Raw genomic sequence first — 24,859 nt, 5'->3', positions numbered from 1 at the left:
AGAGCACAATAAGAATTACCTCTGGCTTTGGATTCCACTCAGAGTTCAGTTCAGGACAGATCTGACTATTAATCTCCATTAATCTCCGCGCTCTTGTTTAATTTTTTTTGTGCAATATTAAATCCTATGAATGTAAATGATTCATGATGTTCGAAGCCTGAGCTTTGTTTATTTTCAGGTGGAGCCGAATACCAAGCTGTTCCCTGCTGTGTTTGTACGCCCCACCAGTGCAAACCTCTTCCAGTTGGAATTTGTGAAGATCAAGGTTTGTCTCTCTTTGTCTCTCTAATCGTGCTCATTAACTAATGCCGTAGTACACCTAACCTCATTTACAGTAAGTAACAGATTGCTGTGATATGTAGAACAGTTTTGCATAGGGAATCTTTAATTTTTCACTCTTCACAAATCACTTTTAATGTCAGACCTAAACTGTAACTCTGTGACCCAAAATGTCATTAATTAAACGTTAAACTTGAAAAGTGAATTAGAATTCAACTATGCTAGAAATACATATTTTTATATTTACTACTTGATGATCTAGGGATGATAATTGTGGATGAAATATTAATCAAGTTAAACTTTGTTTTGCTGTATTTCGCCAAGGACCCCTCAGGCACCATTTAGATCACTTGGAAGTGTTTTTAGAATCAAAATGTTTATTCAAGAATAATATTATTAAACCAAAAGCACACAGTCTATCTGTTCGTTCAAACAGTTTTGTCGTTCTCTCCCTCTGCTTCCAGGATGCGATGCCACTCTCGTCCGCCATATTTAAGAGCGAGCACAGGAACCCGGTGCCGCAGTGCCCGCCGCGGCTGGATGTGCAGACCATCGTGGCCGTGCTGTGGAGCCGGATGCCGAACACCTTCCTCAGCGTGGAGACTGCTCGGGTCAGCGAGAGGCACGGCTGGGTGGTCCAGTGTCTGGAACCTCTGCAGATGATGGCCGTACATATCCCCGAGGAGAACAGGTCTGCAACCAGGATGTGATGTAGGCTTTAGAACATGCACTGTAGACACCTTCACCTGCGGGACATGACAGGTTCAGGAGCAGGGGCTTTGTTGCTGTTTTAATGTTGATTTAACAAACGGGGTAAATGACCTCCATCTTTTCCTGCTTTCTTCTAGGTGTTTGGACATCCTGGAGTTATCTGAGCACGAAGACCTGAGAAAGTTCCACTACCACACTCTGAAGCTGTTCTGCGCCCTCTGTGCCCTGGGAAACACCCGCGTTGCTCACGCCCTCTGCAGCCACTTGGACCAGTCACAGCTCCTCTACACCATCGACAACCAGTACCTCTCTGGCATGCTGAGAGAGGGCTTCTACAATGTCCTTATCAGGTGTGGTAGTTTCAGTTGGTTTTAGTAACGTAGTCAGATCATGACTTTTTTGATTGTAATTGATGATTTTGTTTTTGATTTGTTTTTCATCCATCTTTGCTGTCTTGCAGTTTGGTAAATTTTTTGTCTGCATTTGAGTTATGGAAGAGTAGAAATTGTAGCAGGAAATGAAATAAATGCTGCTGTCAGTGATACAAAATGAAAGTCTACAACGCTGCAAGTGTTAAAATTTTCAACTTTCATGCACAGAAAAAAGAAAAAAAAGTTAGCAATGTTTTTACTCATCAGAGAATCTAATGATGATCAATGATAGAATCATGACTTATTACAGCATCAACTCCTCCAGCACCATTAACTGTTAAAGTGATGGAGCAGCACACAAGACCACAAAGTAAATGTGTCATAATAAATCTTAATAATGCCTCTGTGACGTGGTTTGTATTGCCTGCACACCTCCAGTGTAATTGAATCTCTCTTTTCTTCCCATAATGTCAATAAATTCTCAACTTAACCACAAAGACAGACATAATTGGGACGAATCATACAGTATGAATGTCACCTGGTACTTTCAAGACACCGTGCTTAACTTCATTAAACTCTGAAAATACAGTTTTAAGTGGAGGGTGTTAACATCCCTGTGGGTGGGGAGGTTTGTTTCAAAACTGTGATTATGGGCCACAGTTTCAGAACTCAGCCTCTCAGCAGATAGTCAGGTAATTGCTGAGTCATTGGTATTCATCAACAACCCTGTCACCTCCCACAGATATATTATGGTAATTTTGTTCTGTGGGGTTGTAGAGATATTACCAATTGCACATTTGTACCACATATATAAAGATATTTTTAAACCTAGAATACTGAATGGTTATGTATTTGTATAATGGCCAATGCCCCCAGATGTGTGCGGTGATTGAACTGACTCTTCTTATTGCCAGCATCCATCTTGAGACGGCAAAGGAGGCTCGCCTAATGATGAACAACGAGTTCATCATCCCTGTGACGGACGAGACTCGCTCCATCAAGCTGTTCCCTGATGAGTCCAAGAGGCACTCGCTGCCTGGTGTGGGCCTGAGCACCTCCCTGAAACCCCGGGTCAACTTCTCCCCCGTTGGCATCATCAATACAAAGCGCCACCAGTTCCTCTACAGCCCCCAGATCCCTCTGGGCATCCTGAAAGAAAAAGCCATCAGCATGCTCACTGAGGCTGTGCAGGGCGGAGGCACGCACATCCGAGACCCGGTAGGCGGCAGCGTGCAGTACCAGTTCGTCCCCATCCTGAAGCTGATTGGAACGCTGTTAATCATGGGCGTCCTAACAAGTGAGGAGGTGAGACTGATTCTCCTCCTGATTGACCCCAACGTGTTCGGAGAGGCCAAGGAGGGCGAGGAAGTCAAGGGGGATGAGGTGGCTGTGGTGGGGGAGAAGGAGGAAGTGAGCAAGAACGAGGAGAAGGCCGTGGAGGCGGGGGAGGAGGAGACAAAGGAGAGTAAACCGCCGGTTAAAGGTCTGCTGGAGAAGTCGCTGCCCGAGTCTGTCAAACACCAGGTGATGGAAATGATCATAAAAACATGCACACACATTTCAGAGATTTTAAATGTGAGATTGAAAATAGTTTCATAAAACTAAGTCCATCAATTTATATGCCAAGTTTTTAATTACATTTTAATTTTCCCCATCTTATTTGCCTTCATCCGATTTGGTACACTAATTCCTCATTTGTCAGCAGTTCAGGGCTTTTATGATTTATCTCTTACTGAGAAGTGACTGCCTGAGTGCAAAGGAAGGCAGTGGTTGAATACTAATGTTCTTATCAATGACAAAAAGTCCACAAGGCTGTAAACATTCAAACTCAGTGAGTACAACTTTAATCTTTGCATTATGGAGATGGAGGCAGATGATCTCTTGGAAATGGCAATAATATGTGAGGGTTAATCAGTTGATATGAAAGTTTTCTTATTTTAAAACCACATCAAACAATACAGACACAGAGAAGGTTTTACTTCCAGATGTTTGCTGGGTTGCCATTCCTGCGGAATCAGTGTCTTTGAATGTGTTTCGCCTCTTTTCAGATGTGCGAGCTGCTGCACTACTTCTGTGACTGTGAGCTGAAGCACCGCATCGAGTCCATCGTCTCCTTCTCCGACAGCTTCGTGTCCAAGCTGCAGTTCAACCAGAAGTTCCGCTACAACGAGCTGATGCTGGCGCTCAACATGTCCGCCGCCGTCACTGCCAAGAAGACTAAAGAGTTTCGATCACCCCCACAGGAGCAGGTACAGTACAATACATCCTGTTTGAGATGTACTCTATGTTCACGGTTGTTTGAGGTATTCTGTCGCAACAAAACCCCAGCATGATCACATGAGCCTTTGGGGTGAAAAGAATCAATGACCTTGACTGGGACAGAGTCAGAGGCAGAGAGTGGAGTACAGGGCTTTTAGTTTTCTGTTGGTTCTTAACTTTTTTTTTTCTTCAGCTGGTATTCCCGAAGGCTAAATTGGGCCATATGTGAGGCTAAATTGAATTTGGAGTGAGTTGACCGTGCATTGAGAGTTAAACGGCTGGCATTTAGGAGCAGAAAATTATTAGTCCCAAAAGGGGAATGTACATTATATTGTGTTCAGCTTTTTTGAATTTCAAGTACGTTTATAGCTCAGGATGCATTGTGATAACTAACGTAAAGGTTAGCCTTGACGTTGTTTGCAAGGTTCAGTGCAGAACATTAAAGCACAAACAAATATATATAAAAAAGTCAAACCTGCTACATTTACAAAAATACCTGCTTGACCGGGGCTGAGATGCTGCTAGGAAACCTAAATCACACCAGCAGACCAAAATACCCCCCCCCCCCCGAGGGTTTATTCTCTCTCTCACAACAGATGTTGAAGCAGTCGGCCTTTTTAACTTTTGAGAGGTCAGACTCGGGTTTCGTTGCGATCAGGGCAGTGGTCACTGCAGGGGGCAGACTGGACTGCGTAAGCCTTATTGTTTATTTGGACCCACATTTGTTCCTACTCTTACACAGCTACTCTTCGTCTTCGTCCATAATTGGGATTGAATCATAATGACTATCATAATTAATAAGCTAATATTGGTTGATCACTCGGTCTAGCTCTACCATTACGTCATATGCACTGTAAATATTAGACACATAGGATGTAGCTGGACCCGCTTTCATCTTCTCATTTATCTGTTTGATGGTCGAAACACTTACTTTTTAAAATCAATGGATTCCTGTGTTCTCCTTCTGAAAACTCTTTGTGGTTTCCTGCTCTCTGCTGTTTTAAAACATTAAAAGCTTTGATGGAAGCAGATGAAATATTTTTCGAGACCCTGTGATGAAGCATTGGCTCTTGCTGCTTAGTGGCTCGCTGTAACGCAAAGTAAAGCGTATTCATGGATCTCACACATGCGTCCAGTGTTTTTCAGCTCACTGTGTAATAACTCGTCAGCACACTGAAGTGCCAGGGGCTCAGATCTTTGTAGCTCATGAGTAGGCCCCATTTAACATCCATATCTCTATCTCAGAGTAGAGAGGAAGAGAGAGGTACAACATTATTCTCCCTGCCCAGTAGCCAGAAAGTCCTTTCTGTTTCCTTTCCGTTTGTGTTCAGATCACTTGCCTCTGTGCCGGGTAGAGTTCTTGCATACAGCACAGCAGTGAGCCAAAAGTTTAGATCTGCACGACTAGCTTTCTCTGTGCGGAATGTTTAATTGCGCTTCATCTGAGCTGCAAAACCTAGCAGATAAGCACGGCCATGCAGCTATACTCTGATCCCTGGAAAAATACGTAGCGTAGTGGTCAGCAGCAGGTGTATACTGTAGGCAACATTCTCCAAGATGGTTTATTAAAAAGCTCTGCCACAAATAGACATCAGAATAGCCTGAACTGCATTTTCTTTGCCTGGGGAAGCATCTCACGTATATTTAGTCTGTTTTATAGTTAGCTTGTGACATGCAGCAAACACAGCAGATAGGTAGCCATTTCGAATCATTCATCATGAAAGCTGAGTTCTGTGATCCAGATCAAGACTTTCGAGATTTGAATTTTCACTTGATCAGACAGATGTGATCTGAAAAACCCATGTGAGCGCTCGCTGCAGGAGACTACAGTTAGAGTTTCTGCTGCTGAGTGTGGCTCAGAATAATAATGGTGCCATCCTCTCTGTATGCCATCCTCCTTTTTATTCACTCCTTCGCACGCTTGTGTGCTTGTTTGCTTATTTCTCCCTCCCCTCGGCCCCCCTGCCCCCCAAAACACATTTTTATATTTCCCTCCCCACTCTCTGCTGTTCTAACCTTATCATTTGTCTGTTTCCTGCAGATCAACATCCTGTTGAATTTCAGTGCAGGGGAGGACTGCCCCTGTCCCGAGGAGATCCAGGATGAGCTCAACTCCTTCCATGAAGAGTTGAGACTGCACTGCGGTAGAGTCCAACTGCTCACTTCCTTTCCAGATATTGTTGATGTTGGTTCATTAATGTTCATACTTTCTTCATACAGTACGCCTCTTGTGAAATGGAGGCTACCAGTCACATTGACCCTGGCCTGATCTGGAACATACTGTATTACGCTTGGCCCCTTTTAACATAGTTGCACTAACTTTGTGCGCATCTAAGCACTTAATATAAAATGTTGAAATTCTGAGTGTCAGAAATGTGTTTCCCCTTGCAGGAATTCCCGTGGAGGAGGAAGAGGAAGAGCAGGACACTTCGATAAAAGGCCGTCTCCTCGCTTTACTCTACAAGATCAAAGGTCCGCCTCAGAAGACAGAGGAGGAACCCACAGAGCAGGAACAGGCTGCTCCCAGTAAGTAGCGCCAAAGAGGAAAATGGCCTTATAACCTGAAAGGGTACTTACTGGCTGATGAGGTTTCTGAACACCTCATCGCGCTGCCTTTTTTGTGAAATTGTAACTTATTCAGATGCATCGGTAATTTAAGAGATTTGGGAGTTCACAGTAAATGGCAACAAACTCTCAAAAGGATCAGATGCAGAGACCCATTCACCTCACCTATGAGAGGGCAATGAAACTTTTATCAATTCCTCTTTCATCTCAATGCTACTCAGCATTTCCATATTGCACGCCATCATATCGATATCTAGTCAGTATCTAAACGTTTGCTGGAAAGGCAATAAGCCATAGCACGTTCTAAAATATTTGTCTTTTATGCACCTTCAATTCCAAACACCTTTGAAATCCCTTCAGATGTACCCATCTTAAATGAAACAGAATAGAAGACACGGCCCAGCTACTGGTTTGACAAGTTCTTTGCTTCAACCTGGGGTCAGTGGTTTCAGTATTCTTCTCTGCTGCCCTTTGCTGAAAGCATTGCTCTGTTCTGTTTCAAATAGTAGAAGACTAATGGACAGCCGCTGCAAGACTCTGCTATAAATTTTAATGCTTCACTCCAGCCTCCCACACCTAGCCTGCATTATTGAAAAGCTTCATAAGTGGACAGATGATGTGATTCAAGATGATTCTGAAAGACATGCTTTACCTTTTCTACATCATATTTAAACCATATCGAGGTAGGTATATATGTATTGATGGCTGCTCCTCTTCCGGTCTATTTACTCTCAGTTTTTAAACGTGTAAATGTTATCTTAATGTCTAATCTGTACATTTAGTATTATGCATCTTAGTGTGTAATCTGAATAACACCAAAACCCATCAAACCACTTGAGAGAAAGCTGAGTCTGTGAGTGTGCACTATTTGTATTCCAGATGTTTTAATTTAAATAGATTTTGGAACACTTGATTGAATATTCTTTGTCATGAAGGTTATTATTTACACGTACATCCCTGCACATCTACTTTATATAACCTGACTACATCTTCATGAAATGTATAAAGCTGATACTAATTAGTCTAAAAACAGGATTATATTGTAAGGCAACTTTTGCCTTGCTGGATGAGGTAGATACTGCACCTATATTGTGGTGCTACATGAAATACATTTTAAAAATTGATGGTTTGTAAAGGTCACAATTTTCAGTATGGCCAACTCAGTGTTTGGCATTTCGGAGCACCTATGAAACTTGAACGTTTTTATAAATGACACCATACAGACTGTGTGTGTGTGGTCATTATCTTGCAGACTAGGTCGTTTTTTGTGTTTTGTGATGACTCCCATGTGAGCCACTGTTTAAGACGATGCAGAGCAGATGTGAATCTGTGAGACATTCACCTTCAGGGCAGCTGCCTCCCTCCCTCTCTCAACTCTCATTAGGATTCTGGTCGATTCTGACCCTTTGTTTGCTACAGATGTTGGGCTGTTTGACTTAAACACTCAAAGTTCAGCGATAGCTTTGGAATAACAATGTTATCATTTGGAGAGGTGCAGTGTTTAGCTACAGCCTCTGCATTTATCACCACAGGTCACTGAGTTCCTCTGTAGTTGTGCACTGTTTTATTGTTGCCGGTCTGTTAGATTAAGGTTTGATGAGACTTTGAAGTTTAAAGGATCACCCAGACTTTACACCCTCTTTTAAAACAAACTCCCCTCCTGGGCTACAGTTTATTTTTCATCTATCTCAATATATCTAGCTAGTATTGTGTGCTCTACTATAAACATAGATGAAATGGACGAGGCAGGTTATTCCTTTTTTTTTTTAATGAAAAACCTTTTTAGGTGTCTGGGGAATGGAGCACAACAGTCCTTGGGAACAGTTTCAGACATTTTCTTCCAAGGTACTCCCTCTGGAGTCAAAAGTTTTAAGGACAAGCAAAAGTCAGTTATACCCTAACCTAAGTCAATTTACTGCGGGGATATAAAGGTTGAGAGTAGTTGTAGCTATTTTAATACCTGCATTTTGCTTGATTATCTTCTAATCCTAACATTTTAGAGTCAAGTTTTGCTCAATGTTGTTAGTGTCACAGTGTTGTGAGGCAAGGCATCGCGGTAATATTGATTGCATTGTGGTTGCGTTGCTGGCATTGATTGGCAACACATTTAGAAAGTGATTGTAGGCAGAGTGCTTGAGATTTATAGCCTTGTATTGCACACGCAAAATCCACAAATCCCGGTTTGATATGTGGACACCATGTGTAAAAACCGTCACAAACCGATCACGCACATCCAATGACAAACTACATTGCCAGACTTGAGGTGTCAAGCCAGTCAGATATTACCTTAAAGTACACAGCAAACCTCCACTGATGTACTGTATAAATGGCAACGTCATCAGTGTACATAAACAGTCATCTGGTCAAATGTCAAAAGTAGCAGCATAACCCACCTTTATAGACTTAAACCTGATCTTGCTTTTCTCCTGACATGATTAAAGATGCCCTTCATGTGGGGGACAGATACATTTTAGCTTCCTCCTCCTTTCAAGACACTCATCATTTCAGATCGTACTGTTCGCTAAATGCCTGACGTGTAAATGTAATAATCGCAGCGCTGCCGACAGCCGCCGAGCCGCCCTGAGGCTTCTGATCAAATCATCCAAGTTTGATTATGAGCAGCAGAAACCTGTATGATGGTTTAAAGTCGATGCTGAGAGTGACGGATGCATTACGACAGTTACTTTACACCCTTTAAAAGGTAACAGAGTACACATATACCAAATCAAAACAGCCGTAGTTTTATTTCAGACAAATGAATTTGTGTTGCCTTTGGGCTTCATCAGAAACTTCCTCTAAAATACAGCGGTTGTATCACAAAGCTTTAAAATAGTACTGATTACTGAAATGAAATACATACGTACAGACTTGTGCCGGCATTGTTGCTGAACTGTGGGATGAATGCGATTTTTTTTCCTGTTAAGAATGAGCTAAAACACTGTGAACCGTTGTTTGAAGGTGTAAAACGGCATTCCTTATGCAGCCCATGGTGGCACCTGGGAGCGAGCTTCAGCGTTTTGTTTCCATACGCAAAAATAATGTATTTTTCCGGTTGTGAGAATTTGCATTTTAATAAACAGACTAGTGTGGTGGTGAAGAGAGAGGCCGTCGTTCCACACAGTAATTGCATATTCCACGTTCACGAGTACCATTTTATTACAGTCCCCTAAAATTGTCTTTTCCTGATATATGTGTGCGTGTGTGAGTATGTATTTGTGTGTTCCCTTGATTCATACATAGGATGAGCTACAGAACCTTGACTTTATCTACAGTCAACATAAACACAATAGCAAGCCCAAAAAGCATTACTTTATTGTGCTTGTTCTGCTGGACACCTGTTATAAATCTGGCACATTTGCACAGCATGTTATTCTAAGGTTTTGTAAGTGTCGTGGCACAGAGAACAACTGACTTGACACTTTTACCCCCTACAAAGCTCCATTGAGTTCTAGTTAGTCAGAAATGGCAGAATTATGCTGTTTACTGATGCTGCTTTATCTGCATTCATTGTTGTTGTTTTTTTAAAGCTGCATTAAACAACTTGAACATTTCAGTGTCATTTGGAAATACTGACATGTAGAGTTAAATACACAACACACAATAATCATGTAATATGATGTCATTAAATGAAAACATAATAAATAATCGATCTTCTTATAATAACAATGCATCAAATGACAATGCGGAAGGTGTTGCTCAATTTCCTTCTAGCGATTCTCTTTCCCATGAGTCGCTAATGATTCATCTGTCTGTCAGATGTGTCTGTTGTGAAGGACAAAAAATAACAAATACTTTTTTCATGGTCCTCATTATTTGTATTAAATCCGCAACAGCAGCTCTTTCTTCGATACCTGTGTTGCTGCATTCTGTAGAAGTTGTGTGGAAAAACAAGCTATAATCCGCGCAGGAACACAGTGGTGGTGTGGTGGCACCGTTTGGCCTCTGATAGGGAAGCTGCACTAACTTTACCACCTCTGTACCATTATTCACTTCACCAGCCAACCTGAAGGAGCTGATCTCCCAGACCATAACCAGCTGGGCTCAGGAGTCTCACATTCAGGACCCGGAGCTGGTCAGAGTGATGTTCAGCCTGCTAAGGAGGCAGTATGACGGCATCGGGGAGCTGCTCCGCGCCATGAAGAAATCCTACACCATTAGTGCCGCGTCTGTGCAGGATGCTATTAACCTGTTGGTATCTCTGGGTCAGATAAGGTCTCTGCTCTCAGTGCGCATGGGCAAGGAGGAGGAGAAGCTCATGATTGATGGTCTCGGGTAAGAAAATGTGTTTGTAACGCAATGTAAATTGTAAAATACAGATATGATGGTTGATAATAATTACACAATTGTTCCTTACTTAGATACAGCTCTACAATGTGCCGAATATTGCCCCAAAAAGTTATGATATCAGTTGTCATTGATATATCATGACCGTCACAAATCCCCTTGTTGTGCTCCAGCGACATCATGAACAACAAGGTTTTCTACCAACATCCCAACCTGATGAGAGTGCTGGGCATGCACGAGACTGTCATGGAGGTCATGGTCAACGTGCTGGGAGGAGACAAGTCACAGGTGAGAAGGCGTGATCATTTTCTGTATTAACTGTGGTCAATACGACCCAGTGCCTCAACCTGAAGTTGTTACTATAATGAAAGTAAATGGTAGACAAACCATCTCAACTCAAGGCCCACTTACATGTTTGTTCTGTAGCTTTTGACAGCCCCCATCAGCAGATTGAGTTTTCTCAGTTGCCGTTGAACTGTGGATGTTCAAAGTTTTTATGATTAGTTTTTAACTGAATTTAACCCTTGCAAGTGTCAGCTTGTTGGCCTTGTTTTGACCCCAAAATCTGTTGGAATTTCAAGTTTTAGAAAAATGTCTTTACCTGTTTTTGTGTCTTATTGAGAAACCAGAGAACCTTAAAAACTTAAAGGTACCCTGTGGAGTTTCTGGCCTCTAGCAGCAATATGGAGCGATACGTTTTTTTATGAGTGGGTCCCTGTTTTGTTTGTGCCGTGCATTCATTCACTCATGCACACACACATGGATGATGTGATGCACATTCCAGCCAAAGATTTCACACTATTCCACTGATCTACAGGTGGCAGTAATGCTCCAATATAAGCGGCAATGTGCTACCGCTAGCAAGTAAAAAACACCGACTGTTTGGTTTGTTTACAAGAAAACTCCACAGGACACCTTTAACCTGCTAACAGAGGAACCTCATTCCAATTTATGTTTCCTGCCCAAATCAGTCACTTTGAAATCTAATATAAGTCAGATTTGCTTAATCTTAACCATTCTTTAGATGTGAGGGAAAATTCACACACAAATGTGTTAATCAACATTTTAGTTTCTGATTTAGATCGGAGTTTTGGACCTAGGACTATTTGATTGAAAAGCCCTGACAGGCTAAACTTCTAATGCTTCATAGGTTGTATACTGATCTCAGGAAAACAAATTTAATCCTAAGAAGTTGAAGTAAGCCAAAATCAACAACCTAATACTCAGAAAAACCACAAGGGTAATGGAGAGGGCAGGAGGGCATGTGAGGGGTGAGAGGGAGGCCTCAGAGGCCTGTCCATTTTGGGCAGTGCTGACAGAAGCTGGAAGAGACGGTTGTGATTTAATACCGCGGCCAGTGCCAGGCATGAATTGAACCTCAGACAGAAAGACCTCAGGGACAAATTCAGGCCTTCACATCTGACTCTGGCAGTCTGATCACGCAGTCGCAGACATAAATTCCAGACCAGTTTACTGCCACTTGATCTGTGCACTTCACTCACTGTGGCCATATAAAGTGGCAGTACCACAGCTTGTAAATGTATATCGGGTTTGCAGTATTTACTCCCTGATTATCTCAAATGTTGTTTTAGTCATGGCGTGATATAATATCAAACCATGATTTAGTTGTGTAATTGATTTTCTAGTCACGTCTTTGCTCACAAAATCAAGGATAACAAGGGATTTTATAACTTATAATCAAGGCATAAGATAAACACATAAAAACTTTAAGGATAGGTTCTATTTTTCAACCCAGACTTTAATAAAATGTTTATTCCCAGTCGTGCCCAGCATGCGTGCACCACACAGGTAGCATTACCACTAAGTAACTTTTCACAAGGCTTAAAACACATTAAAAAGGTGAAATTACTTTGACGTATTTGGGCATATTTGCAGAGTGCCATTTGCTGAGATGAGGATTTCCCTCCCTCTGGTATCTATCCTCTCCTCGGGCAATTTACTCTCATCTCCGGTGTGGACAAAAATGACTTCACTCTTAGATTTATGCTCAGACTGAACTTCCACTAGAACTTACAGAAATTACATAATGACACAGAGGTAACCACATTATACAGTTGGTGAAATGATTTTCCAGTTGTTGTGTTCTGAACAGAAAATAGAAATGTCTTTTTTTAATTTTTTTTTTATTGACTACACTTCAGAGCCAAACATATTAAACTCTGCATCCTCCAGACATATCAAAATGGATCAAAATCCTCTTTGGGGAAAGGTTAGATATCATCTCCAACATCAGGTTGGCTCATACAGTATATTTTGGAGTTTCACATTCACATTAAAACCTGCTGTCTATTTCAAACAGAAATATGAGAGAGAATCAGGCTTGGAGATATCTGAGGATGATTGGAATGATATATAGGAAATCCAGGCTAAGACTTCTAACTCAAGGTCCTGGAGTTCTGTTGGAAGATGATATTTTGTAACTCAAATTGAAGTTTATTCAAAGGGGTTATCAGGGACATGATGAATGCTGGAGGCAGAGTGGTAAAAAAAACAACTTTTGGAATAATACTTGATTGCTCTTATGTCACATTATATCTGGACAGACTCTCAGACAAACACATGGCTCAGGATGAAAATCTGTTTAAAATACTCTTGGCTGCTAGCAAGAAAGCCAGCACATGGAAATGCCTGTAGCCAAACCCTTCAACAGAGGACGACTGGACTGCAGTGTTCCACGAAATAAACTGTATGAAGAAATTGACGCTAAGACTACAATATGATCAATATGTAAAATACTGGAAATAATGGACTACATACAGTATATGTGCCTATAAGATACAAGTAAGATACAAGTATAATGTTGCCCATGTCAACTCTTTACTTTTCCCCTGAAAATATCAATACAAATAAAGTTTGACTTTAGCACGTCTTCACATTTGTGTTGTCATTGTTGTCCACAGGAGATCGCCTTCCCCAAGATGGTGGCCAGCTGTTGTCGTTTCTTGTGCTACTTCTGTCGTATTAGCCGCCAGAACCAGAAAGCCATGTTTGACCACCTGAGCTACCTGCTGGAGAACAGCAGCGTCGGGCTGGGTGAGTACCGATAGACTTCATGAAATGAGACGGTCTGCTCTCATATTATCTCATATTGGGACAGTTGCCTTGCCGCATTTTCTATTACAGTCGGAGTATATCATTCTGAGAGAGGGAGGCAGAAATGTATGGAAAAATATGAAGGATGAGTAGAAGGCGCTGAAGAAAAATATGACAGGTTAGATAAGAGGGTGAGAGAATGTCAGAGGGTATAGTGGGAGAGAGAAATGTTGAGAGAAGAAGGGATTCTTTGGCATTATGAATAACAAGTATTTACCACACTGTAGGAGCTGACAAAAATGCCCTTTTGCTGCTCCCAAAATGATGCAAAATGTTCAATGAAACCTATAGGTGCCACTTGCTGGGGGAGTTTTTCAACTAATTGAAGTGCCGACACAAACTTATCGCCCACATTATGCCAGGGTATCAATTTGAGAAGGAAGCAGCTGATAGAGAGGAGAAGGATGGCTGAGAAGGAGGCTGGAAAATGAGGGACGAAGGTTATTTAGGCATGCAGGGCAGGACTGATGAGTCACTGGGCTCCGGCTACATCTGCTGCTGTACACTCAAGCGCCTGCCTGTGAAAGAGGACAGGTTCACAACACACCAATTTGTTATGCCTAATGTGAAACATTTGATATTTGCTCACTCATAAATCCCATACGTCTATGTTAAGGTGCTGGTAGACGTGCCTTGTGTTTTCTGGATAAATGTTTGTTCATTTCAGGGCTAATACATAATTCTAATTACAAACCAATTACTGATATATATGTATTTAATATGAATTGCCCTGCAGTGTGCACTATTATTATTATTATTATTATTATTATTATTATTGTAGGCTGGTACCCAATGGGAATGTAACCTTTTATGTAGGCACACTGAGAGGATTCATTAACTTGAACGCAGGAATACCGGCACAACATGGAGTACTTCTGTGACCCTTGTGAAAGTTGCTTCTTAAAAAGTGCATTGATTGCAATAAGAAGCCATTAGGAGACACGGATGTCCAAACGTGACGCAGTTCATCTGTGAAACATTCCATACATCAGAAGTATGTTTTTATAGTGGTTTCTAGAAAATGATGTTTCCAACTATAATTAAGTGTCAAATATTACTGAAGTAATAAAGCATGAGTAATGTAGTGCTTTTAGTAAATGTTGAGTTGGAAATAATGTCTGTAAACAATATTTTTATTATTATTATTTTCCTTTAACAATAAATATTAAGTGTTTCAAAAAAGTTATTTAAAAAAAATCAGTGTTTCATTTGTAATAAGAAATTAGCCTTTGTTTAAAGGTTAGATGTGGAGCTGATCTCATGAACACTTCAACGTGACCTGCTGAACTGGGAGAATATCACAATAGCGTATGTAGATAGACTGCCCCCTGTTGTTTAGTGCAGAACAAATGTAAAGACTGCTCGGCTGGTAACACTTCATGTGTTTGTATGTGTGTGTGTGTGTCTGTGTGTGTGTGTGTGTGTGTAGCCTCTGAAGCTATGCGGGGCTCCACTCCACTGGATGTTGCAGCATCTTCAGTGATGGACAACAACGGCCTGGCTCTGGCCCTGGAGGAGCCCGATCTGGAGAAGGTTTGTGACTTCAGCGCGATGGTGAAAACATTCTGCCCAGTGGTTTTAGGATGATTAGATTGCCAGTGTTTATTCTATTCAGTATGACAGTTTTATATAGGTTACGTGCACTGAAGCAGCCTTTTAGTCAGTTTGCATATGCATTGCATATGTACTGGGGCAGTAAGATGATATTATTTCATTTACGTGTTAATAATTTTCAAATGATCAGTATTTCCTGTGATATTAGAATGAAAGTGTAAAACAATCAGCTGGTCAGCTTTTTTGCATAATTAACAGCTGTGATGACTTCTTATAAAACTCCTCACTGCTGACTTATGGTGAAAGTAAGCCAGACAGAAATAGAAACCTCGTGCCACCCACGTTTTCTCAGTAAAAAATGAAAAAAGTGCTGTTTGAAAGCATTTGCTGAGCTAGCTTATTCAAGCGGTCACTGTTACTGACGCTGACAAAAAGACAGTGTGTGCCATTATAATACCCAGGAGTCAAACAGAAGTGTGTGCGTGTGTGTGTGTGTGTGCGTAGGTGGTGACATACCTGGCAGGCTGTGGTCTTCAGAGTTGTGCCATGCTGGTTGCTAAAGGTTACCCAGACCTCGGCTGGAACCCTATAGAGGGAGAGCGTTACCTGTCCTTCCTGAGGTTCGCTGTCTTCTGCAACGGTACGTCGACTTTCACACCGAGCACTCGGAGTAAATGTTGCCTCTTAAAGACCCTTGCGGACTTTTTGTCGACTAGTGGCGCTCTAGAGTAATGCTACTCTGCAGGTGTGTTTTGTTTTTATCACATGTTCTGTCACAGCAGGAATGAACAGCTGGTGGTGCAGTGTGCTGTAAAAAGTAGCAATACGAGGAAAACCACAAGCTGGTGTAAAACTGCAGAATTACATTGCAAATGTTTTACGAGGCCTTAAGGAAACATGCTGTTTGTTTTGGCAAGAACCATCAGATGTAAACAAAATGTGTTTGCACGCAATAAAAACTTTACAAGGTTACCTTTTAAGGGTACACTTCAAGATCAACAAATTATTAACTTTGAAGAAATTAGTATAATTACGATGAACAAACAAATACAGTGTCATTTCACTGCAGTTTACATTTCATATCGCTGACCCAGAGGGGGCTTTATGGCACAAAACAGGAACCATTTCAGCTCTGCAAAAAGAAGAGCTGCACATAGACACTTTTAATTGTGAGGACACATTATCTGTGTGATTCCATCTTTGTGAGCGGTCTGTGTACACACGTTGTATTTGCACGGCATGGTGGATGATGTTATTGTGACACTGATGTTGAAGTTATAGGTAGACAAATAAAGTAAGATTGGCAAAAAAAACCCTGCTTTATTTGTATACCAGGTGAGAGTGTGGAGGAAAATGCCAACGTGGTGGTGAAGCTGCTGATCAGACGTCCAGAGTGTTTCGGCCCCGCCCTGAGAGGAGAGGGAGGTCAGGGTCTGCTGGCCGCCATGAAGGAGGCCATCAAGATCTCTGAGGATCCAGCCCTGGACCTGCCCAAGACCCCCGCTGGAGTGCCTACTGGGTAGGACTCCACAGCAGTTTCTTACATTATTAAGTTCTAATCAGGGCTGAAAAGCCTGTGAATCGGCATTTAGATAATCCTGAGACACTAAAATCCCGACGGAGTGTCTCGAAAGCAGTCACTAGTGATAAAGTCTCCCATTATCTGTGTCTTTGTGATGAGTTGTTACATTTAATTCGATTTTCTCGTGTGTCTCTGAGCTCTGTTATACCAGCATTCAGTTAACACACTTCTTAATAGTACTATCTCACTATGAATTTGATATATTGTTCATTCACAGTACTGGGAAGAGAGAGAAGTTTACTTCTTTGTGTAAGCCTGCACAAAGGAACTGGAAAGAAAGGGGCTTTATTGCTCTCAGTGTGAATGGGAAGTTTTAACATCTGATTGGATTGCTGAATTACCAAGACAGGAAAATCACCATAGACCCTTTATTTAACCACTGTGCAACATACCCTTTTTAATGTTCCCCTCCAGACATATTTTAAAACATATTAAAATAATAAAACTTGGAATAATAATTTGTTTTAACACAAATTAAATACTGAAAAGAATATCTACTCAATCTCCGATGCACAATTTATAGAAACTTCCGGAAAACAGCAGAAACTGCTGGGAACAAGTGGAATTACTCGTGCAATTGACAATTATTTATGTCTTGAAAAACTGTGACTGTGAGACATTTTAAAATGTGACTTCAACATAAAGACATCGCACAGAGATGCTTGTCTGTTTGAGGTGTAAGAGAAAAGAATGTAGCAGCCCGGACGCTGATCGAAGCTGTGGCCAGTTTGTAGAGAGCGTTAGTGCCTGTCTGCACACATCAGTATACAGAGGCTGTAATACGCTGGCTGCATTTTAATGGGGAAGGTTATTATTGCATGAAGTGAGGAGAGGGATTGGGAAGCGGTTCAAAATCAATATGTAGAACATAGTGGCCTGTAAGGAGATCGTGTATTGTGCCAAAACATTGTTAAATCCTCACAAAATTGCCCATCTATTTCTTTCTCAGACTGCCTTGTGGAATATAGAAGTTATGGCCCCTGATTTTCTTAGTAGTAGGGAGGTTTTGCAGTATCCCAAAATATGTTGTCACAGTGACGTTTGTGTGTTTCAGATCCGGCGATGAAGAAGGAGAAGTAATTCACATGGGCAACGCCATCATGTCCTTCTACTCGGCTCTCATTGACCTGCTGGGACGCTGCGCCCCAGAGATGCATGTGAGGCTCTCCACAACAACCTGGCATATCCAGCAGGCCACATTTGGTTCATGACTAGCTTTACAATGTCATCAGACGTGTTAACACCTTCTTAGTCCTCTCACGAAGACACTGCCACGGTTATAAGTAAACACAAAAAGTAGAGTGAAGCAGGTTCCTTCACCAGTATTTGTAATATTTTCTCCCACACAATTTTGCTTTTTCATCATGCACAGACTTTCTTTCATGCTATCAATATCTTCTCCACAATAACGGGAGAGCACTGCAAGGACCTGAATGAAGCAGTGAGTTGAGAATTTCCTCTTTGCATCTCTTACAGCTTATCAATGCGGGGAAAGGTGAGGCGCTGCGTATCCGGGCCATCTTGCGCTCTCTGGTTCCCACTATAGACCTGGTGGGCATCATCAGCATCCCCCTCAAAATGCCTGTGATAAATAAAGGTATGTTGGTCTCGTGGCGTTTGTTTTATTTGTTTGCTACATGAAGTCATGGTGGTTGGTGGTTGAACAAATAAACAGACATAAATGAAGTTTAAACAGGTGCTGCAACAAAAGCAAGCGGTGCAAAGTTTGAAAATGTAGTGGGGGAGAAAACCTGTAATAGCCGCCAAAAGTGACGCAGAAAAGCGTCCAGCTGAGACAGAAAAATGGTCTTTGGACTGGATTCAAGGCTGAAGCGGGTCTTGCACACAGCACATTTTAAACTGTGTATACACACACACAAGCTGCGGTATATCAGAATCGAATCCACTCTGCTGCCTGCTGAACTAACATGCCACGGTACTTTACTGCCTGGAAATATGAAAAACACTTGATTTGGCTGGCATGTACAGTAAGTCACACTGCCAGACTACTAAAATAATTTAACATCTCTGCACTTTGAAAATCATCCCAGCTCTGCCAGCTGGAGGTATATTATGTAAATGACTGTGTCATACCAGCCGGGGCTTCAATCAGGAGTGAATATCTGTTCACTTCTCTCTCGGTGTGTGTCTACTGTGTAGGAAATGTGTGCTTTGCTTTAGAAATGTATGTGCAGTTATTATCTCACCTAAAAAAAACCTGAATCCATCCTCAGCAGCAATCACACCAGAAAATTCAATCCTTCACATCCAATTTTCTTTGTGACATTTTCTAATAAGAAAGCCAGCTGTGTCTGAAATGACTGAACTCACAATAAGTCTTGGAACTCCATTTACTTTAAATACACCATGACACTCTTTCCCACTGTTAATCTTTTTTGGTTTCTACATATTACATAAATTATATATCATTCAATACTGTATTTAAAGATTAGCTTTTGTTAGTTGAGCTCTTTTGTTTCTCTTCATCCCTCTGTTCCCTCCCTATACTGGATTCTGTATGTACTCCTCATCATCCTTTTATTTAAATCAATTTTTTCTTCCACTCCTCCCAAACAAAATCTTTAATGTCCTTCTAAATACACTTTAATGGTGTGAAATACTAGTAAAGAAATAATACAGTGTTTACAAAGTGTATTTTTTGATAAGAACGGCACATTAACCTGAAACTTTTCCCTCCTAAAATGTGTTTAACCTTCAGATGGCACAGTGACAGAGCCCGACATGTCATCCTGTTTCTGTCCGGACCACAAGGCCCCCATGGTGCTCTTCCTGGACCGAGTGTACGGCATCGAGGACCAGAGCTTCCTGCTCCAGATGTTGGAGGTCGGCTTCCTGCCTGACCTCCGAGCCTCTGCGTCTCTGGACACGGTGAGTGAGAGAATACCTTTCACCACATGTCCCGAGCAAGCCTTCACCTTCAAACTCACTAGCTACCAAAACATTTGTGTCTGCGTTTCCTAAAAGAGTACATTCTACCCTGTAATTGCACAAAGTAGAAGCGCTAGCTCCCAGCAGGTGTAATATTATATCATATTCATCATCTTCTAGGCCTCTGTTCCTATTACATTTCTAACTGAAATAGTGTTTCTGCCATTCAGTAATAATTTCAGTGCACACAGTTAAGTTTGAGTTTCCAGTTTGCTCATGCGATGTGTGACAGAGGCAGATAATCTCAGCAAACATGAGCACTGACTCCTCATTGCGACAGTCAGAACAAAGCCCTGTCATGACTGCCTCAGAGTAGGCAGAAACATTAATATCATTAAACATCTGCTCATCCTCATGAGTAATATTCATCACTATTCAAATTGTCATATTTGTCTTGTACTTAGGGATATAATGCGTGTAATACCTACTGCGGCAATGGGAGTGAACATTTCCTCCTCAGTCACAGTTCACAGCCGAATTCCGTTAAAACCAGATTATCTAATAATAATCGTCAGGTAAACCCATCAGACGGGTCACAGTCTATCATGGTGGTAGATGTGCAGGAGGGTCCCCATTTTCTTTGTATTGTGCATGAGCACATTGGCAGATTCACTTCATGCCGTTGGTTTCACAGTACTCCTCTGATTAACTATTGGTGCCGGTAACGAGCCAAGAAACGTTGCAATGCACCAACAAAGGCTGCAAGGCTTCGCAAATGTTTTACAGTGTGAGGAAGGAAATGCAAGTTTATTATACGTCCGGGAGTGTTTCGATCAGAAACACTGAATCTAAACATACACGTTGTTTACAAGAACATTTCACCGGGCACCTTTTTAGGATGTCCAGGGCTCGTTCTCTTCAGTCTTCAGTGAGGTTCAGTGCAATAACATACAGCAATACAGAATTATTGATTATTATTGATATGTAAGGTGGTAATGTCTCCTGTTGTGGTAATGTTGTTTTTACCATTCCTTCAATAGTAAGAGTTTCCGTCGGAGGTTGTTTACCTATTGCAACTTAATTTACATACCTAAGGTCAACTGCAGCATCACCACATCCACCACCCACAAAAAGTCAGATTTACATGTAAGAGCATACAGAAATCTCTTAAAAGACTATTTTTATTCAGTCAATGCCCTTTTGAAACCTGAACGATTAAAACGGTTCCCAACTGTGACATCAGGGAAAATTACATATTTACCCTTTCCTTTTTTTCTATCCCAGTACCACATTTCTTCTTGCTGTTGCCAGGAGTTTATATTCACTCCAGCTTCCCATTAATCTTGACATGTGGCGGCCGCACTGTGCCTCTCTATCCCCCAGCCTCATGTATTGTCTGTCCCACAGGAGGTGTTGAGCACCACTGAGACGGCGTTGGCCATGAACAGGTACATCGGCTCGGCCCTGCTGCCTCTGCTGACCCGCTGTGCTGCTCTGTTTGCCAACACGGAGCACCACGCGCAGCTGATCGACTCCACGCTGCAGACCATCTACCGGCTGTCTAAAGGCCGCTCACTCACCAAAGCCCAAAGGGACGCCATCGAGGAGTGTCTGCTGGCTATCTGCAAGTAAGGCCTGCTGGGCTTTCCTCAGACTCAGCTGGGAGAATGTTAAAGGGCAGCTGGAGATTTACAGAGGCTGCACCTTTTCAAACAGTGCGACTGTCAAATGGCTTGTCTCGGGCTTTAGTGCAACACATATTGAACAATCCTCTGTTCCACTTTAGTACGTCTGTTCACCACAAATCACAGACTGCAGGAGGGCTAGTTTAACCAAGCTTTCGTGCACTTTCAGGCTCAAATAATCTTATATGTTTGGCTTTATTTATGAGAATGATATCAGATAAGTGCGCTGCATATATATATTGAATCTGCTGTTATTGTAGCTGCTCCCTATTTTTCTTTTATCAAACGTATGATATGTAGGGAGTCTCCACTCACCGCTTCTGTGTTTTTATGTGTAAATAATGTAATTCTTATATCTCACAGGCATCTGCGTCCTTCTATGATGCAGCAGCTGCTCAGACGGCTGGTGTTCGACGTTCCCATGCTCACTGAATACTGCATAATACCTCTGCGGGTGAGACGCTGGATACAGTTCATGTCACCGCTGTGCTTGATTTATTAGTTGAAAGAGTTATGGGATAATTCTAACAAGTAATCAGAGGCCTCTGGTATTTCACAACCTATTTATCCTCCTCACTTGCTATGCGTTGAATACCCAGACATATGATTGTTTCCTCCCCCCAAGCATTTCCCAGACGTCAGGGGATATTAGGCATCATGTATTATACCCTATATAGTATAATGTTGATTGATGATTTGGTGCTGTGAATGTGGTCATTGATGTGCAAGAATATTTAATCATTATACTCATATCGTATCTCTGATCTCTAGCTTCTGACCAACCACTATGAGCAGAACTGGAAGTACTACTGCCTGCCCTCTGGTATGGGCAGCTTTGGCATAGCCTCCGAGGAGGAGCTCCTCCTTACCAAGAAACTCTTCTGGGGAATCTTTGACTCCCTCTCTCACAAGGTATAACCAGAAACCATGTTGTATATTCATTAAGATAAGTTGACAGTATGTGCACGGACCAAGAAATGATTTATGATTTTGGAAGGCTGTAATACCTCTCTGTATGCTCTTTATCTATTCTTCTTCTTGCTCATTTTCTGTCTCTGAGAATAGATCAGACGTGTCAGGAGACAAGGAAATGTTTTCCTTAAATCCTCCTCTGTTGCATAACAAAATGTTTAGCAGTCTAGTCGTGTTTACTCTCATAAAGCTGCTGGGTTTTTTTATACTCTGTGTTCAGAAAATCTTGACTTTTCAACACCTGAGTGTGACTCTCATGAGAGAAAAGTTCTTGGTAGTCAGAGGTAGTGAAGTGAAAGCTCAATGAAGTGGTTGTGAGCAGTGCAGCTGAGGCGAAACCAAAGCAGATGAATCATTTATCAGTCTGTGACAGGCCATCGCTTGGTGCAGACTTTCCCCGCTCCCTGTCTTCCATTTCGCCTCCTTCTCTTTTTCTTTCCCTGCTTTTTCTCTGCTCAGTCTGTCCATCTGACAGCTAAGCAGACGTGTCCTCATTGCATAGAAAATGGTGCGAAAACCAGACTATAACCTTTGCGGTATCTGTCTGCTCTGTAGAAGTATGATGCTGAACTTTTCAAAATGGCCATGTCATGCCTGTGTGCCATCGCTGGAGCCCTGCCTCCAGACTTTGTGGATGCCAGTCTTGGAACAACACTGGAGAAACAGGCATCAGTGGATGCACAGGGCAACTTTGATCCCAAACCCATCAACACTACCAAGTGAGTTACAAGGAGATTAAAAAGCACAAAATGAATGAAATGAATCAAACATCTAAAACTTATTTCCTGTTTCATTCTACAAATTAAAACAAAGCTTTGACCTGCTCAATAAACAAGTAAGATTTACTTTGAAATAATTCATGTTTAAACATTATCTCCTCTTTCTAGTATCTCGCTTCCTGAAAAACTTGAGTACATTGCCAACAAATATGCAGAGCATTCCCATGACAAGTGGTCCTCAGAGAAGGTTAGTCCCTGTACTCTAGACGCACATGGAAGCTCAGTACAAACTGACAAGAAATGATCATATATATATATATATATATATATATATATACCTGAAATGCAGTGTACTACATGTCCTACAATGAACTGATGTTGCAGGTGTCAGCAGGCTGGAAACTTGGAGACAGTGTGGATGAGCAGGCCAAATCCCATCCACTGCTGAAGCCTTACAAAGCTCTGAGTGAGAAGGTACATGCACACTCGAACACACACAGCTGCTGCGAGGGGAGCAGCAAGCTTTCTCTAACTGCTGATTGTGTGTCAAATATACGTTGCATCCTTGAAAGAAATCTCAGCAGTTTTTGCAGGCAGTTGAGTTTTAGTTGTAAAAAAAAAAGAAAAAAGAAAAGAACCTCTCTTAGTGGCAAAGCTGTTGTCAAGACAGAAATATATCATAATAATTAATAATTGTTGTGTATGTTCAATATGAAGGAGAGAGAAACATACCGCTGGCCAGTGAGGGAGTCATTGAAGAGCATGCTGGCTATGAGCTGGAACATTGAGAGGACCAAGGAGGGAGAAGCCATGTTCCAACAGCGAGAGAGCGAAAAGCAACGAAAGATCTCGGAGTCTCAGGTGACACCCTGAACACTTTGCATCACGATTAGACAACGATTACGTTTCTGCATGCGGTGCTCCTCCTCTGTCAGAGCTCATACCTGCTCCTCTGTTTAGTGCAGCCAAAGAAACAGAAACATAGAACACATCACCAGAGTTTGTTTTTCCAGGAAAGAGCTACCAAAATGTTTAGAACTGCAAATGTAAAAGCTTTCAAGTAGATATCAAATCGAATCGCAGCTGTATTGTCAGCTGGCACAAGGTAGTAAACTATATGTTGATTTCAAGGGAAATATTATCAAATTGTTTTTAATATTCTGTGTTTGTAGGTTAATGGATTCAGTCCTGCTCCGATGGACTTGCACAATGTCACCTTGTCTAGAGAGTTACAGGTTGGTTTATATTCCACTTTTTAATTGTCATTATAATAATAATATTATAATTGTTATAATACATCGTTACACATGCAGTGCAGTGTGAGAATCGTCTTTGTAACACCATAAAAGTGTTCATATTTAATGACATTTGCATTTGGACTGTATCTGCAGGGCATGGTGGAGGTGGTTGCAGAAAATTACCACAACATCTGGGCCAAGAAGAAGAAAACTGAACTCGTTAGCAAAGGTGTGAAAATCTACTGTTTAAAAATACATTTATGCACTTCACCTCATCCTGGAAGGTTGAATACTTTGCTCTGCGGTAATTCTGACTAGTGATTTGTGTGAAATGTATTTGAAATGATTTTTGAATTTGATTGGACTTACCAGGAGGAGGGACCCACCCACTGCTGGTTCCCTATGACACCCTGACGGCTAAAGAGAAGTACAGAGACAGGGAGAAGGCCCAGGAGCTCTTCAAATTTCTGCAGATCAGTGGCTATGCCATCACAAGGTTAACCTCCTCTCACTCCCAATTCATCCTTCGTTGAAGTAAAAAGTAAAAAAACAAGCAAAATGTCACAATAGCAGTTTAAAGTAGACTCTATTTTATGCACTGGACCATTATTTTATCTTTCTAATGGCAATGTTTCCC

At 41.6% G+C, this 24,859-nt stretch overlaps 1 protein-coding gene across 1 annotated transcript in view; it reads left to right on the top strand.

Moving 5' to 3' along the window:
* Positions 1-24,859, top strand: part of ryr3 (ryanodine receptor 3) — a 106,223-nt gene that overhangs the window by 53,446 nt on the left and 27,918 nt on the right. Inside the window, exons 35-60 of the mRNA XM_070926354.1 lie at positions 179-265; positions 744-970; positions 1,128-1,340; positions 2,276-2,885; positions 3,410-3,610; positions 5,662-5,764; positions 6,012-6,146; positions 10,184-10,457; positions 10,643-10,757; positions 13,391-13,523; positions 15,013-15,116; positions 15,642-15,777; positions 16,473-16,656; positions 17,774-17,876; positions 18,196-18,316; positions 19,439-19,608; positions 21,016-21,236; positions 21,657-21,747; positions 22,065-22,205; positions 22,821-22,984; positions 23,153-23,231; positions 23,369-23,458; positions 23,702-23,845; positions 24,157-24,219; positions 24,376-24,451; positions 24,595-24,718. Coding sequence (XP_070782455.1) covers positions 179-265; positions 744-970; positions 1,128-1,340; positions 2,276-2,885; positions 3,410-3,610; positions 5,662-5,764; positions 6,012-6,146; positions 10,184-10,457; positions 10,643-10,757; positions 13,391-13,523; positions 15,013-15,116; positions 15,642-15,777; positions 16,473-16,656; positions 17,774-17,876; positions 18,196-18,316; positions 19,439-19,608; positions 21,016-21,236; positions 21,657-21,747; positions 22,065-22,205; positions 22,821-22,984; positions 23,153-23,231; positions 23,369-23,458; positions 23,702-23,845; positions 24,157-24,219; positions 24,376-24,451; positions 24,595-24,718 — 4,109 coding nt within the window. The remainder of the gene's footprint in view (positions 1-178; positions 266-743; positions 971-1,127; positions 1,341-2,275; positions 2,886-3,409; positions 3,611-5,661; positions 5,765-6,011; positions 6,147-10,183; positions 10,458-10,642; positions 10,758-13,390; positions 13,524-15,012; positions 15,117-15,641; positions 15,778-16,472; positions 16,657-17,773; positions 17,877-18,195; positions 18,317-19,438; positions 19,609-21,015; positions 21,237-21,656; positions 21,748-22,064; positions 22,206-22,820; positions 22,985-23,152; positions 23,232-23,368; positions 23,459-23,701; positions 23,846-24,156; positions 24,220-24,375; positions 24,452-24,594; positions 24,719-24,859) is intronic.

The sequence above is a fragment of the Enoplosus armatus genome, chromosome 19 (genome assembly GCF_043641665.1).
Source record: "Enoplosus armatus isolate fEnoArm2 chromosome 19, fEnoArm2.hap1, whole genome shotgun sequence".
Classification (NCBI taxonomy): domain Eukaryota; kingdom Metazoa; phylum Chordata; class Actinopteri; order Centrarchiformes; family Enoplosidae; genus Enoplosus; species Enoplosus armatus.
Note: the sequence above shows the minus strand (reverse complement) of the source record. Positions and strands in the feature narration are given on the sequence as shown.